The 13,931-nt window shown below is 36.2% G+C and overlaps 2 protein-coding genes and 1 long non-coding RNA gene across 3 annotated transcripts in view; 2 read left to right on the top strand and 1 right to left on the bottom strand.

The window, feature by feature from the left end:
• Nucleotides 1-257: 257 nt before the first annotated feature.
• Nucleotides 258-3,446, top strand: LOC113499527 (alpha-1,3/1,6-mannosyltransferase ALG2). The gene has a single exon (XM_026880039.1). The coding sequence runs from the start codon at nucleotides 384-386 to the stop codon at nucleotides 1,647-1,649; it is 1,266 nt and encodes a 421-aa protein (XP_026735840.1). The 5' UTR covers nucleotides 258-383; the 3' UTR covers nucleotides 1,650-3,446.
• Nucleotides 3,447-5,786: 2,340 nt separating this feature from the next.
• On the top strand, nucleotides 5,787-6,983 carry LOC113499388. Its single transcript, XR_003401098.1, has 3 exons — nucleotides 5,787-5,896; nucleotides 5,988-6,108; nucleotides 6,265-6,983. It is a non-coding gene; the product is annotated as an uncharacterized LOC113499388 (long non-coding RNA).
• Nucleotides 6,984-9,079: 2,096 nt separating this feature from the next.
• The window catches only part of LOC113499178 (activating signal cointegrator 1 complex subunit 3), a 28,729-nt gene continuing 23,877 nt past the window's right edge, over nucleotides 9,080-13,931 (bottom strand). The window contains exons 32-39 of the mRNA XM_026879545.1: nucleotides 13,677-13,818; nucleotides 13,103-13,293; nucleotides 12,406-12,596; nucleotides 11,822-11,990; nucleotides 11,192-11,479; nucleotides 10,435-10,569; nucleotides 9,804-9,999; nucleotides 9,080-9,257 (exon numbers count right to left, since the gene is read on the bottom strand). Of these exons, the coding sequence (XP_026735346.1) occupies nucleotides 9,109-9,257; nucleotides 9,804-9,999; nucleotides 10,435-10,569; nucleotides 11,192-11,479; nucleotides 11,822-11,990; nucleotides 12,406-12,596; nucleotides 13,103-13,293; nucleotides 13,677-13,818 (1,461 nt within the window). The 3' untranslated portion in view covers nucleotides 9,080-9,108. The remainder of the gene's footprint in view (nucleotides 9,258-9,803; nucleotides 10,000-10,434; nucleotides 10,570-11,191; nucleotides 11,480-11,821; nucleotides 11,991-12,405; nucleotides 12,597-13,102; nucleotides 13,294-13,676; nucleotides 13,819-13,931) is intronic.

The raw sequence follows: 13,931 nt of genomic DNA, 5'->3' as shown, positions 1-13,931 counted from the left end.
ATTCACTATAAAGACTTGAGAGTATCTTCCTCATGAAGACAAATACTTTGATCTTACTTTGTTCTGTATATAAGGAAAGCAACTTTAATGACTGCAATCCACCATATCATAATCGTAAATGTATGTATTGAGTTTATTTAGAAACAGCTACATAAGGAATACTAAATACCTTGCGTTAAATACTATTTAGAATTCTCCTTAAAACTTGTCAAAAATATTTTACGTTTATTAAATTAACGGCAACACTAAACGTTAGTTACGTCAATCGTTGTATTTATATTCCAGCTGTCAAAAGCCAATATTGAATTTTCTCTGCTCCGATTCATAAAATTTGCACGCTTCAATGAGTTTTTAATTACGTAGAGTACATTTCCGGTGTGATAATGGTTAAGATAATATTTCTTCACCCGGATTTGGGTATTGGTGGAGCGGAAAGGTTGGTGCTCGATGCTGCTTTGGCTTTTAAGAAGAATGGCCACGAAGTAGCATTCTACACGAACCATCATGATCCTACACACTGCTTCGCGGAAACGAGGGACGGGACCTTCCCTGTGTCGGTCGTCGGAGATTGGATCCCGCGCTCTATCTTTGGCAGATTCAAAGCGGCCTGTGCCTATGTGCGCATGGTGTACGCGGCTGTTTACATGGCATGGTACGTCATACCGGCAGAAGAACCAACACTTATATTCTGTGATCTAATTTCTCTATGCATTCCATTTTTAAAGTTGGCTAGAGGACCTTTCCGTGTTGTATTTTACTGCCATCACCCTGATAAACTATTGACCTCTGAAGGTGGAATACTAAAAAAGATATACAGAGCTCCATTGAACTGGTTGGAGGAGCTGACAACTGCACAAGCTGATAAGGTGTTAGTAAACAGTAAATACACTGCAAGGGTGTACCAAGATGCATTCCAGAGGATAAAGGATATACCTGATATCTGTTACCCTTCCATAAACACTGAGTATTTCAAGTCCACAACACCAAAGCCTCTAAAAGAGATTGTACCAGTGGGTGCAGACAAGTTTGTTTTCTTGTCTATTAACAGGTATGAGAGGAAAAAGAATCTTCAGTTAGCTCTGAGAGCATTTGAGCATTTAAAACATGAGTTAAATGAAGCTGATTGGAATAGGGTGCATTTAATCATGGCTGGAGGATTTGACCCTATTAACTTGGAGAATATGGAACATTACATTGAACTAACTGATCTGGTGTCCGAGTTGGACATTGAAGAAAAGGTGACATTCATGAAGTCACCTAAAGATGATGAGAAAGTGTCATTACTCTATAATTGTAAAGCATTGGTGTATACTCCATCTAATGAGCATTTTGGAATAGTGCCATTAGAGGCCATGTATTTCCAGAAGCCAGTGATTGCTGTGAACAGTGGTGGACCCACAGAGACAATTGTCAATGATGTCACAGGATTCCTTTGTGAGCCGAACAGCAAGTCATTTGCAAGGGCCATGAGCAAGCTTGTATTAAACCCTGAATTAGGAGTAAAACTTGGTGAGGCTGGTCTAAAGAGGTTTGAAACAAAGTTTTCATTTGATGCCTTTACAAATCAATTAGATGGTATCTTGACAAGGGAAAGGCAGTTGGTATCGGAAGCAAGAGCTATTGATTATGAGAACAGAAAACGTAAATAACAGGATGCCAGCACCCCAACAATATGTGATATTGTTTGAGTGCTAAAAAACCTTTAATCCATAGTACAATCATTGTAATATGGCAACAATTTAACAATTGCTTAAAAAGCATTTGTATTCAAAATATTTTCTGAAGCTATTGCATTGTTCTGTAACATAAACAGCTAAATGTTATGTAAATATTTGTGTGTACATAGAAAATATTGTATTCTAAGTACATTTCTTGCAATCTTTAAATATACTACTTGAAATGTTCCATATGGCTGTATTCTTAAGCTTTCATTGTTGTTAAAGTTATGATGCAGTTTACCTATCTATACTTTTTTTTTCTCATTTTATTACCCTCACAACATATGTAGTTTGTTACATACAGACATAAATAAAAATTCAAACAAAATGTAGACCATTTTAACTCTTGAAGAGTTTTCTTTGAGCAAAACTTGATATGTACTAAAATTCTGCTTTCTATATATTACTTCTTAAAGCCTATAGCATCAGCTTGTGTCCGGTTTTCTGTAAGTTTAATCTCTAGAAATCAGAGGTCAAGTCAACATCATTTAATCATACCAGTATACAGATAATTAATATTTTTATATAGTGTGAATATAAACATGTCTAAGCTGATATTTACATTGAAAATTACTTTAATATTGTATATGTAATACAAATAATTGTATTTAAGAGTTTGAAAGGTTTCTCTGTCCTTTGTATGACATTCATCATCTTTCATAAAAAATGGGTAATTACTATTGCGCATATGGCGTTGTTCCAAACGGTTGATGTCAAAAGAATTACACTAAAATGCTAATTTTATGTCTGGCCTCAAAGATGCACGTCTATATTGAAAATTAACTCAAAATTTCATGGTTTGATGGCCTTCTGTAAAGCGTGGCGAGAAAGTACGATTTAATCAGTTTCACATTAAAATTTTGTCTCTTATATTATGCTTTGGTGTGATAACAACAGCGTGAAAGATCAACTTTATACCGTTAAGTCTAAACGGGATAAAGAAGTCATTAAAATAGTTGGCATTTAGAAAATAGTTAGCATAGTATTTCGAATTAAGGTTGCAAATGTTTAGTGTATGTATGTTTAAAAGTAGGAATTTAGTGGGAACTGATTTATAATAGACTGAATGAAGACTGCATGCCCGTTAATTGATCTACCCATTTTTGAAGATCGTTTTTGGATAAGTTTCGTAGCCGGCCTCTGCCACGCTTCTTACTTATGAGTTGATTCGTCATTTTTTTCAAGTTAAATTCTATACGTGGCCTTTTTTTTTCAATCTTGTTTTGGTTTAATTATATACACTATAGTTTTCACGTTATTTTTGTATTAGAGAAACGAATTGAAATTAAAAAAAATCGTAACTATAGTAAGAATGTAGACAATATAAATGTTTTCTTGTTTATAAAGTAGGCATATTGTAATATTTAAGCAAGATAATGTAAAAAAATACCTTACCTGCTGAAAAAACAGCTCAGTCTATTTATAACATAGAATTATTGAGATTTATTCAGAGAGATAAACTGTGATTAAAAGCCGCTACCTCTTCAAAAAATCCAGCATTTAATAAAAAAAGCTTTTGTTTGAATTTAAAATAGAATTTATCTTTTCATAGCAATTTTCTTAAAGCCTTTAAGAACTTTCTTAATACCTATGTAATATAACTTGATCTTGTTACATAACATTAAAATAATAAGTAGGTACCTATGTATAAATGTAAAGTGTAGCTACTAAAACAGTAGTGTTCTGTTTGTTGTTGTTTGTATTTACTGGTGTAAATAAACGGTAAGATTAACACCTGTTGTTTCTTTTTGTAAATGTTTACCTACTTACCTGTCCCTTTGTAATCAAATTTTGCAAGTAAGTTTCACCCTCTTCCCGGTTTCCGATCGTGCTGAAATTTGACTTACTATGTATATTTCGTAACAGAGATTAGGCGGTATATTATAACATTAATTTATGATACTAATTTGACGATGGAGCTTAAGGTGGCCATTGGAGTTCCTCAATTAAACGACACAATCCGGTTGAGGTTACCACGGCAAACCGTGAGCGCGGTGTGTCGCGGGTTCGATCCCGGCGTAGGACAAACATTTGTGTGATCCACGAACGTTTGAATCTGGGTGCCTTTGTGCTTGTGATATATTATGAATGTTTGTGAGAACCCCGCAATCTTAGAATCAAATTCCTTAAAGCCGTATCAGTTAAAATTCCTGTCGGTTTTGGTTCCCTTGCAAGAGTCGAAAGAACGGATGTTCGTTTTGTTCACGAAAATAGCATAACAAAGTAGGTAATACTGGTAATATAGTTCCTAAAGAGCAAAAGTAGACGAGCATTCTTAGTATTCTTACATATTTTGCCAGAAGGTAGGTTACAAGTGAGTGTGAGTGTACAAAGGGATTAAGATGTCGCAAATTTTGTTAACTAGCTCAACCTTTGTTTCATTGCCAGATTGTGTTAACCGACTTGTTGACAACCATACGTACGATGATATTTTAATGAATATTATGTTTAACATACATCATACGGCGGCTGTTACCGAGGTTAACCTGTTGCACCGAGTGCCGTGTCCTAGATTCCCTAAAATCGATACAGCTCCGGCCGGCACTGGAGCGGGACCTACTTCTATATCAGGATAGATCTGTATGAACAATTAGTGCTTATAGTTTTTGGTTGTATCTATACAACCATAATATAACGAATTATTTATATTTTATTTTACTATTACAATAAAATAAATAATGGATGCTTAATGAAATCATATCATAAGGTTACTAATTTAAATTTAAAAACAAAAATCGTTTCTTATTCTAGTTTGGCTACATAGTACCACTTTTTGAATGCCAAAGAATAAAAATACTCCGTATCGTCCAGTTTTCACCGCTTCCTAAGTGCTCTGGCTGTGCACACGTACTTTAGGTACTAGCCTTCCCTCAATAACTAGGTAGTTTGATTGCTGCTGCTTGATTGCTCAAGTGCTGGTCACCTCATAAGGTAGGTGGTGTATGCGGTCAGACGGGGGAGGTAGACTAATTACACTATAAGACGTCGTTTGCGTCTTATCAACGGCGTATTAGGCCGTATCATCACTCACATACCTCAGGCCAAGACTAGCACTGAAAGAAAGATGTAGGTACTATAAAAAGTACTAAGACATATCCCTTATTTTAGGTAAAATAATTAGCCTGCCAGGGCAGCGGGTTTTTCCAACAGGGACACCGTGGCTCCGGTAAACGAAGGGCAAAGGAAGGAACATTGGTTTCAGTCAGTAGAAGGCTGACACTCTCTCCGGCTCAACCAAAAGCATAAGGAGTCAATTGAGGATTTCCCATCCGAAAAAAGGGACAACTAACTGCCTAGGACCAGAATAATCAACAATCAACATAGTAAATAAAATTTTAAAATCCGAAAAAGGATTCGAATTTTATGAACATGGAAAAGTATTGTACCGTGGTCTTTCATTTGACATCCGACTTGGGCACATGTTTAATAAGATGATCTACGTACCATTTATAATAACCACTCTTATTGTCTCTGTTTTGTTTATCGCTTTATTGATATGACACGTTTAAGAACCACCACAATGAATGTCATTCAATTTTGAACCCCGCTTTTTCATAGGTTAAAGAAAGCAGTTTTGTGAACGTTCTTAATATAAACCTATTTATGTTATTCTTGTGAATGTGTAAACAGGAGTAAACCTGGCGTAAATAGTTAGGTCACTATCTCCCACATATTTTTATCTACCAAATGATTTATAATTTACGGAGCCACTTTGCCTATTCCTTTTGTTATTTAACGATACGAAATTATACCTATCTGCTTGGTTGCTAGGCGTATTACGTAACGTTGTAACATTCGTAGGCCACCTATATACGCACTTAGTACAATATCGTTCGTTATAGGTATCCTAAAGGGGGGAACGAATGTTCTAGAATGTTCCATAGGGATGGGGGCGCGCAATCGCATTGCATACTGCAGTGGAAATTGCCGGAAATCAATTGCTAGTACCGCCCACATTTGTCTACATCGTCATAAATTGTACAGGCTCTTTGCAGATTTTATGGCGCAGGGGAGTTGTGACCTGCGCGTTGCATCTAGGTCATAAGATAGGATATATAAGAGCCCCCTGCAACTGCGGTCCTGCGGTAGTGCGGCCCCGACTGTGTCCCGAGCGAGATGAGCGGGCCTCCAGTCCATAGCCAGGGGTGTGGGCGCCTTTATACTTCTCCTCCGTAAAGGTAATTTGCTTCTTGATTTACATTCCTAACCCTTTTAATTCAAGTGCGTCAAAGTTTTCACAGTGCGGTAATTTTTAATTTTTGCTTGCAGGCGATCCAGACTCACATAACATCTGTACCCAAAGCAGTGTCATGAGCGGTGCTAAACGAAACGAGAGACGGGCCAGAATTGCTATGGTTCGCTCTCCAGTTCAGCTACTCTTATGACACGGGTATGATATCCTTACTATCTACAATACCTTATTCGCAAGATATCCCTAAAAGATGTTTAATCTCCGCAATACTATGGTTAACACAGTTCCCATATCTTCTTAAAAGTAACCGAAGGAGAACTAAAATATTTTCTAATCTTTCCTTTTTGTTCTCAGCTTCTCGGGTTGGCTGGCGTTGTCAACGCTTCGCTGTTCAGCGGGGCGGGGCTGGCGGCCGGCGGTTCACCTAGCTCGTAGAGACAGTCGGACCATGCTAAGCTCTTTCTTCTTCTAGGCTTTCTCAGGTTATATAATGAACGTTCATATAAGCTGAGAAAGCGGACCAGAAATATTTTGATACATTCCTTTTCCGTTTACCCTTCTTATTATTGGGCTCTTTGGAGATTGCGGGGATTGATGGCGGTGATTTCGTGTCCTGCTATCAACCCCGTCCCTTTCTTCAGCCAGCCAAGAGTTCAATTTAGGTCCTCAATCCCCTCTCGAAATATTTCTGGTCCTTCACTTCCAAGGAAATAAGTATGGGTTAACTTGTATGATGGCTGGTTCGGGTGTGGCCTGAGGAGTCGTCCTTCGGGTCGGTGCTCAGTCTCCTCAGCACGTACCAAAACCAGTTTACGAGCTAGCCGTATTTATTTCTTAAGTACTTGCAACAACAGTCTGCATTAAAGTTGCTTAAGGTCTTTAATGTAGCTGTCGTTGTGACTACAGAGATATACATTTGTGTGACACCATCTTACACAAGTGTATATGCGCATGGATGTTTAATTTATCAGTTATCTTAAATATTCATGCTGTTATTTTTGTATACCAATATTAAGAACATTTTCAAAGAGCTGGAGGAAATAAAAAAATAATAACCAATATTGGACTTTTATTTCTTATCCTTTATTTAGTTGAGGGGTATCTATGTTGATCATCCCTTCTAAAAATAAAACGTTCAGTTTGTTTTGCCTTTCCAAGCTACTACAATAAATGATCATTATCTCAATTAACACAATTAAGCTACAGAAGGAACTTTTTATAACCCATATTAATTTAGTCGGAATACTATCTAGGCTTAGTGAAAGGCGGGTCAGTTTTAGAATCAAATAGGTAGGACCCCTAGTTTAGAAAACTAGAATGCTACATTTTCCCCTACTATTGTAAGTACTGATCCTATCACTAATCTTACGTGGCTAGTAAATATATTGCTTAAAAAGAGACAAGATACACTTTGATCTTGTATAATAGCTATAATATTCTAATTGCAACTTGCCATGGCTAGGACTTGGGGATAGAAACTGGATTCAAAACCATTTGAATCTTTTGATATAGGAAATACTTCAAGGCAATGAATGGGTAAAATAAATACACAAAGCCTTCACAGAGATAGTAACAAAAGCCTATCAAATAGGAAACCTATTTTATTACTAAGTAATTCAGCATTTCGGGACATATTCTGCCTCAAAATTATCTGCATTGATGGAGAGAAAAATAGGTCATCTAAATAGTCTTTTAAATAACCTACATAGATTCTGTTGCGTAATAAATTTCAGGTAACTTAAATATCGATCTGGACATGCGCGTTGCAACTGACGTTACATAACTTCCGCAGTGCGTCATTTGATTAAGACCGTAATTTTGAGCTGGTACAGCTAGCAGTCAATGTCCTTGAACTTTTATGTACATGGTCCCTGAGTAGAATAAAATACTGCATCTTAATTAATAGTTTGTTACTGAAATCTTGCTGAACACCAATACTGTAGATGGTTTTAATCATGACACAATTATTAAGCTAAAGAATATAATTATGTGGGTCACCACTTCACAGCCGCTGAGCACGACAAGCCCTGGGTTCAATCCCCGGGTAGCAAGTCTGAGCCATGAAAGCATGTCCTGAGTCTGGGTGTCATAGTGCATGTGACTTCAATTGAATTATTCGTGAAACAACCGGCGGTAAGGATTAAATTCCTCACAAAGGGCTTTCTTTAAAAGCAAAGCTTTTTAAGAAAAGTAACAATTGGTAGATCGTTAATCAGCGTTTGTTTCTTGAATTTCGTTGTTGATGTTTATTACCGAGTGGTGGGCGGTCAGGACCGGCTTGGCTTTGCAAGGGTGGCACAGTACTACATAGGTATACCTGTTATGTAGGTACCTATTTTGGCTATGTAGCTGTGTGACCTGTACTACATATCGCACGGAACCGAGAGCCCGCTGAAAATTATTTAGCTACACGACATTTTATATTTACAAAGTCTGAAATCTGTTTTTTAGGGCAACTAACATATTTATTTAATTAAGAATGAATGTTGTATCGTTGAACATAGCTTTTGAGTAACTTCTGAGCTACGTAAAAAGTAGACAAACATCTCCGCGATTTTCTTGTAGGCTCATAAAAATCATTACATATTTTGACTAAGTATTCCGATGAAGCTTTGATAATAGCTTTATATCCCACGTTTTTAAACGGTTTTATTTAGCTCACCCCGTTTGTTTTTATACACTTTGTTTGTTGTCGTTCCCTTTCGTGTTGGATTTTAGTAACTAAATTTTGGGGCACTAATATAGGCTAGCAGACTGAAATTTTCAGGGTAGCTTCAAACCCGATGACCATGCAACTTACAATTCTAAAAATGGCTGGACCGATTTTGATAAAATTTGAGCGGAGTGACTTTTAAAAGCGTGGGTTTTTAGATTTTTTGATCTATGGGCTGGGTTTCGTTGGATGCGGGTTGCAATGAACCGGAACAAGTGGACAGCTATATGCTGAGATGATGATAAAACTCGGATTTTTTAAATGTTGTTCTTTCAGAAAAACATACGGCCTTGGATTTCGTTATACGTGTACCGAAATAGTCACAAATTTGGAGAAGGAAGCGAATCTAATAAATTTCTTGGGTACATCCGGGTATTTTTCTATTGCACCTATATATTTTTAATAGTCTGATGCGATTTTTGATATTAGGACAGTAAAAGCCAAAAAAAGACAAAGTGAAATATAAAATAATTTATTTATATCGATTATTCTAGGAATACTTTCTCGATATCATGATAAACTCGTTCGACCTTCTCTTCCGGTAGTGGGGGTAAGATCTCAAACTGCATGTCGTACTGCTGGTCTAGACCCATGTAGCTGTCGCTCATGATGTATATTGTGTAGATTATACGGCCTGGAGAAATAAAAGAAAACTCTTAATAGTATAGTTCACAAGAACAAAGGCATACTTACAATGTGTAATTTAGGTTCAAGTGAGTTTTGGGTACTTTACTTTTATACATAATACTGTTAACCGTATCAAGTTTGCCTTAAATATGCATTGAAAACTTAATAGTACAGTTAGCAAGAAAGGTTTCAAGACAAAAGCATATTTATAATGTGCCAGTAAGGTTCAATTTTGGGTACTCTACTTTTCAATCAGCAGTCAGCGTCAAGTGAGTCTTAAATGCGTATTGCGGAAGGATTATTGTTAATGGTACGTTTTTACGTAACTTCAGGGCTAAGGACCCAAATATTTTTGCCTCCTCAGTAGATTAGGATAGGTTGATATTTTGGGGTCAGAAAACTAAAATGCAGAAACGAACATAAGGTTCACACATTTTCTACATGGTAGTCTTGAATTTTTGCCAAAAAAAAAAAGAAATGAATACCCTTTTCATATACTCATTCTGGCAACCTTTCTATTTATCTATCCTAAGACGTCTTATTACCCTCTTACCTAGTGTTGAAGGCGTGTGTAGGTTGACCTGTGGATTCCCCTTGGGGGGTACACGTTTGAGTGCATGTAGTTCTCCGTCGTCCACAGTCCCGACGGTCACGATCCATCCTTCGTTCTTGCCGCGCGGGAAGCGGGGGCAGAACACGTTGTTGGGGTTACCGCCGCGACGGTTTAGTTCCAAACGGAGGGTGTATTCCTTGGATAAAGAGGTATAAATGTTATAAGGTTATGAAAACTTTACAGAAATTAAGTAAGTAATCTCTTTACAATCATTATTCTGCGATGTTGCTACATGATGGATAGGTAGATTGAGAAATATTTTAAGTTGGTAGTTAATGTTGCCTTTTTCAGAAAATATAAAGAACGGTCATAACAAAAAGGATCATCAATCCCAAAATAAATTTCAAATGCCCCTAAATATATTATAATAGATCCTGTGAAGATTTTTTTTCAACTACCACTAAGTTATTTATCCTTTATATCACGGAGACTTCACAAACATTCAAGTCACATGCACAACAAACATTGGTGGATCACACAATGTTTTTCCTAAGCAGGGTTCGAACCCGCGACCGTTCACATCCACTCGTGTATCCATAAAAATGTGATTCAATTGGTTATTTCTATATACCTGATCAGCATGTAACGGCATCCAATTGTCCTTTGAAGGATTTTCATGAATAAGTTTTTCCTGTACATTGTCGCGGTCCATCCATAGACCGCGTATACGTATTTTTATGTCTAGAGTAGGCATATCGCAAATAGCCTGAAAAAAAATACAGTAAGTAAGACTTATATTATTTGCTAGTAATGTCAATAAAAATTTATAATAAACTGCCGGAGACACTAAGAAATTAAAAACAGATGCATATATTTACAAACAAGCTAAAAAAACTTCTTTTAGAAAAATGTTACTATAGCGTCAATGAGTATTTAGAAGATAAAACCATAGCGTAGATAAATAAAGCATAAATGAATAAATAATAATAAAAAAACCTACTAACTTATAGCATATAATTAATATTTTATATATTATTGAAACATGTAATATAAATTTGTAATGCCCTCTTTTGCTGTGCCCTAACAGGGTCCATAACATTGTACCTAGTTTTAAGCATCTTTAACATCTTTTGTAAAATTATGGAATGCAAATAAATATATGAATATAGACTTGGAATTACAGGGTGGCAAGTTACTTCGATGACAAAACATCTAACAGAAATATATTTTGTTCAGTTTGATTACATAAAATATTTAAGAACAGTTTGTGTATAAGCTTGTTTTGTGATAAAAAAACATCAGGAGCATTAAAACATAAGTCCTGAAGTGTGTTAGCTTATGGTGAAGAGGAATATAACAAATAAAATAAGTTTCAACAATCTACTCACGGTATATATCTGCTCAATTTGATTCTCCTCAAACTCTTTCCTTAAATACTTGGCTAACAACTCATAATTCCTAGCACAGGCCACTTTAAGTCCATTCAACATCATACAAGGCCTATCCGTATCTCTAGACATGTGTGAGAACATGTATAGGTGTTGGGAGTCCACGTATGGGAGGGTTGTTAGGGGGGATTCCGTCGGCCATCTTGCCTGTACAATGCCTTGCATTAACATCTGACAGGAGAGACAGACGGCTAGCCAGCCGTTTTCTGCTGATGTGTCTATCATTGCCTGTGGAGAAAGTAATTTGTTTGTAGATTTATAAAAAAATCTTCATTAACACTTTTAAATAGAATTGAATTCAAAGAAATAAGGAAAAAAATATGTAAACAAACTTCTTTGACTTTCTTGTTGCTTGAATACGCAAATACGCGAATACGCGGCGGTGCCGGAACACACAACCACGAATATTGGCAAAACTTTATATTATTTTTTTTAAAATTAAAACTGCCCTTTTTACTCAATTTACCGCACAGCATTTTAAAACGTTTTTTTTCTGTTATGACCGGAGGTCACTTTATAATATTAATTGTCTGACATACCTTTATAAGAATAAAAGTAAACAAATATTACCTGTAGAATCCTAATAGTCTGATCCAGTACTGACTTGGTATCAGTGAGGTAGTCGGTGTTCGGTAGCAGTAACCTTGTCATGTGGGCTTGCAGTAATAAGAATGCTTTGACGTTCGACGAGTCAAGAGATAGAGCGTCGACAGGCAGACGGCATTGTTTGGATAATTCACTGGAAGATTACAAAAGAAATTGAGTCCAGAAAATTTGTGCGCTAATTTAACAATATGCAAAATATTCTTAAAATTTATCACTATAAAAAGAGGTTTTAAATGTAAATCATTTCAAACATCTTATTGGCGCCATTATGCGTGCTTAGTATGGTATGGTACTATGGTGGTCTATCAGAAATTGAGACAAAATAACGAAAAACGAAACCCGCAGTAAGGAATTTAATCTTTAAGTCGCACGGAGTTTTACAAACATTCAAGTTAGATCTAAATCTCTCATCAGCAAAGAAACCTTGACTCAGAAAAGCATTCGTCAATCAGTCGCGCACAGTGGGTTCAGCCTGGTGACCTCAACCATTCGGCTATCAGTGCAAGAACATATTATTATGAACTATCAAGGTTCAATTACATACTCACCCATTAAGCAGATCCTCATTATGCCTAACAGGCAGCGTCGCGTACTCTTCACAGTCAGATAGAACTCGTAATAACTCATCGATGTTCATATTGTACTGAAGATTCCTTGTGAAATGCGCCATAGTTTTGTAGGAGAGGTAGTAATATGATGCTATTCGACCCATCCAAGTGCAGTGGACTGTGCGAAGATCCTGTAAATAGGTGGGAATAGTAAGATCGTTTTTACAGTTAATTGATTTTGGCTACCGTACGCATAGGGGAAAGATATAAAAGAAAATGAAAAAGTTAAGAAATGTAGGTTATTTCTGAGGAATCTTTTTTAAAGAAGTTCCCACATTTCTACATAAGTAAAAGAAGTACGAAGTCTTTTGTGGCATTTAGAATTTGGGATAAGTAAAGATTTATAACGAAATGAGAAAGATCACTGTAGTTTCTCAGAAGGTTTTAACTTTGATCCTTATTAAAAGAGAGCCGATATATACTTTTCAACAAACTATTGTTTTCACATTAATAAACATCAACCAAAACTTGATCGTTATTTTCAGGTAACCATATATCCTCAAAATTACCATGATAAAATAGCTGTGACTTCGTCCTATAAAAAAATACTAATTAAAAGTAGTTTTTTTTAAATCTGCTTGTATATTATTTGTTGTTTAAACAATACTTTTAATCAAAATCCACAATAATCACATACCTCTTCAATCTCCAAGCAGTTAGCATCGGCCAACACATCTAAAGAGCTCTGCACCAAGTTAGACAGGTAATAGTTGACGTCCTGAGGCTCAACACTCTCCAGGTTATAGTAAGACGGGTTCTTGAGGAGACGCCGGAAGAAGTACGTCCATGTCATGTAGTCTAGGATGTCTTGTTTGGTTTGAACGGTACCTGTTTTGGGATAAGTATTTGAAAGTGAAGTATTCTAAAGTGTTTTTTTAAATAAAATTTTAAAGGAACTCTAGTATGAACAATGATGTAGAGGATTTTACTTCCAAATTGTGATAAGTGACAGTAATGAAACGTTTTGAGCAATTGCATTGTATATCTTAAACGTAAAATATTTAGTTCAGGTTAAACAATTTTGTTCGTGTCAAAAATAACACAAGAAACCATATGTTTTCGATACCTTGCCTATCTTCTAAAAACTCCCCACCCCTGTCTCATTGAATACAAATTTTAAAAATCAAATTTTCCACTTCATACTTTACATTACCTATAATTTCTCACTCGGAATAAATAGTGCACACATGTAAGGAAACATATCCACTCACCAGCCACAACCTCAGCGTTAAGATGATCAGGCAACACGTCCAGTAAACTAGACTCTACCGGGAACGGCTCATACAAGAACTTCTTGTAAAAGTTCTTCTTTTGATCGTGGACTAAGACAACTGCTACTCCTTCGTTGTCATACTGTAATAGATATGTGTGCGGTATTGATAACAAGTAGTTATTTTAATTATAATATTCATTATTACTAGGTCATCCGGAGAACTACGTTCGGACGGGCTGATTTCTGAATCTAA

Source organism: Trichoplusia ni, chromosome 12 (assembly GCF_003590095.1).
Source record: "Trichoplusia ni isolate ovarian cell line Hi5 chromosome 12, tn1, whole genome shotgun sequence".
Taxonomy (NCBI): domain Eukaryota; kingdom Metazoa; phylum Arthropoda; class Insecta; order Lepidoptera; family Noctuidae; genus Trichoplusia; species Trichoplusia ni.
Note: the sequence above shows the minus strand (reverse complement) of the source record. Positions and strands in the feature narration are given on the sequence as shown.

Coding starts and splice junctions, on each gene's coding strand:
- LOC113499527 (XM_026880039.1), top strand. CDS start 384: ATGGTTAAGATAATATTTCTTCACCCGGATTTGGGTATTGGTGGAGCG.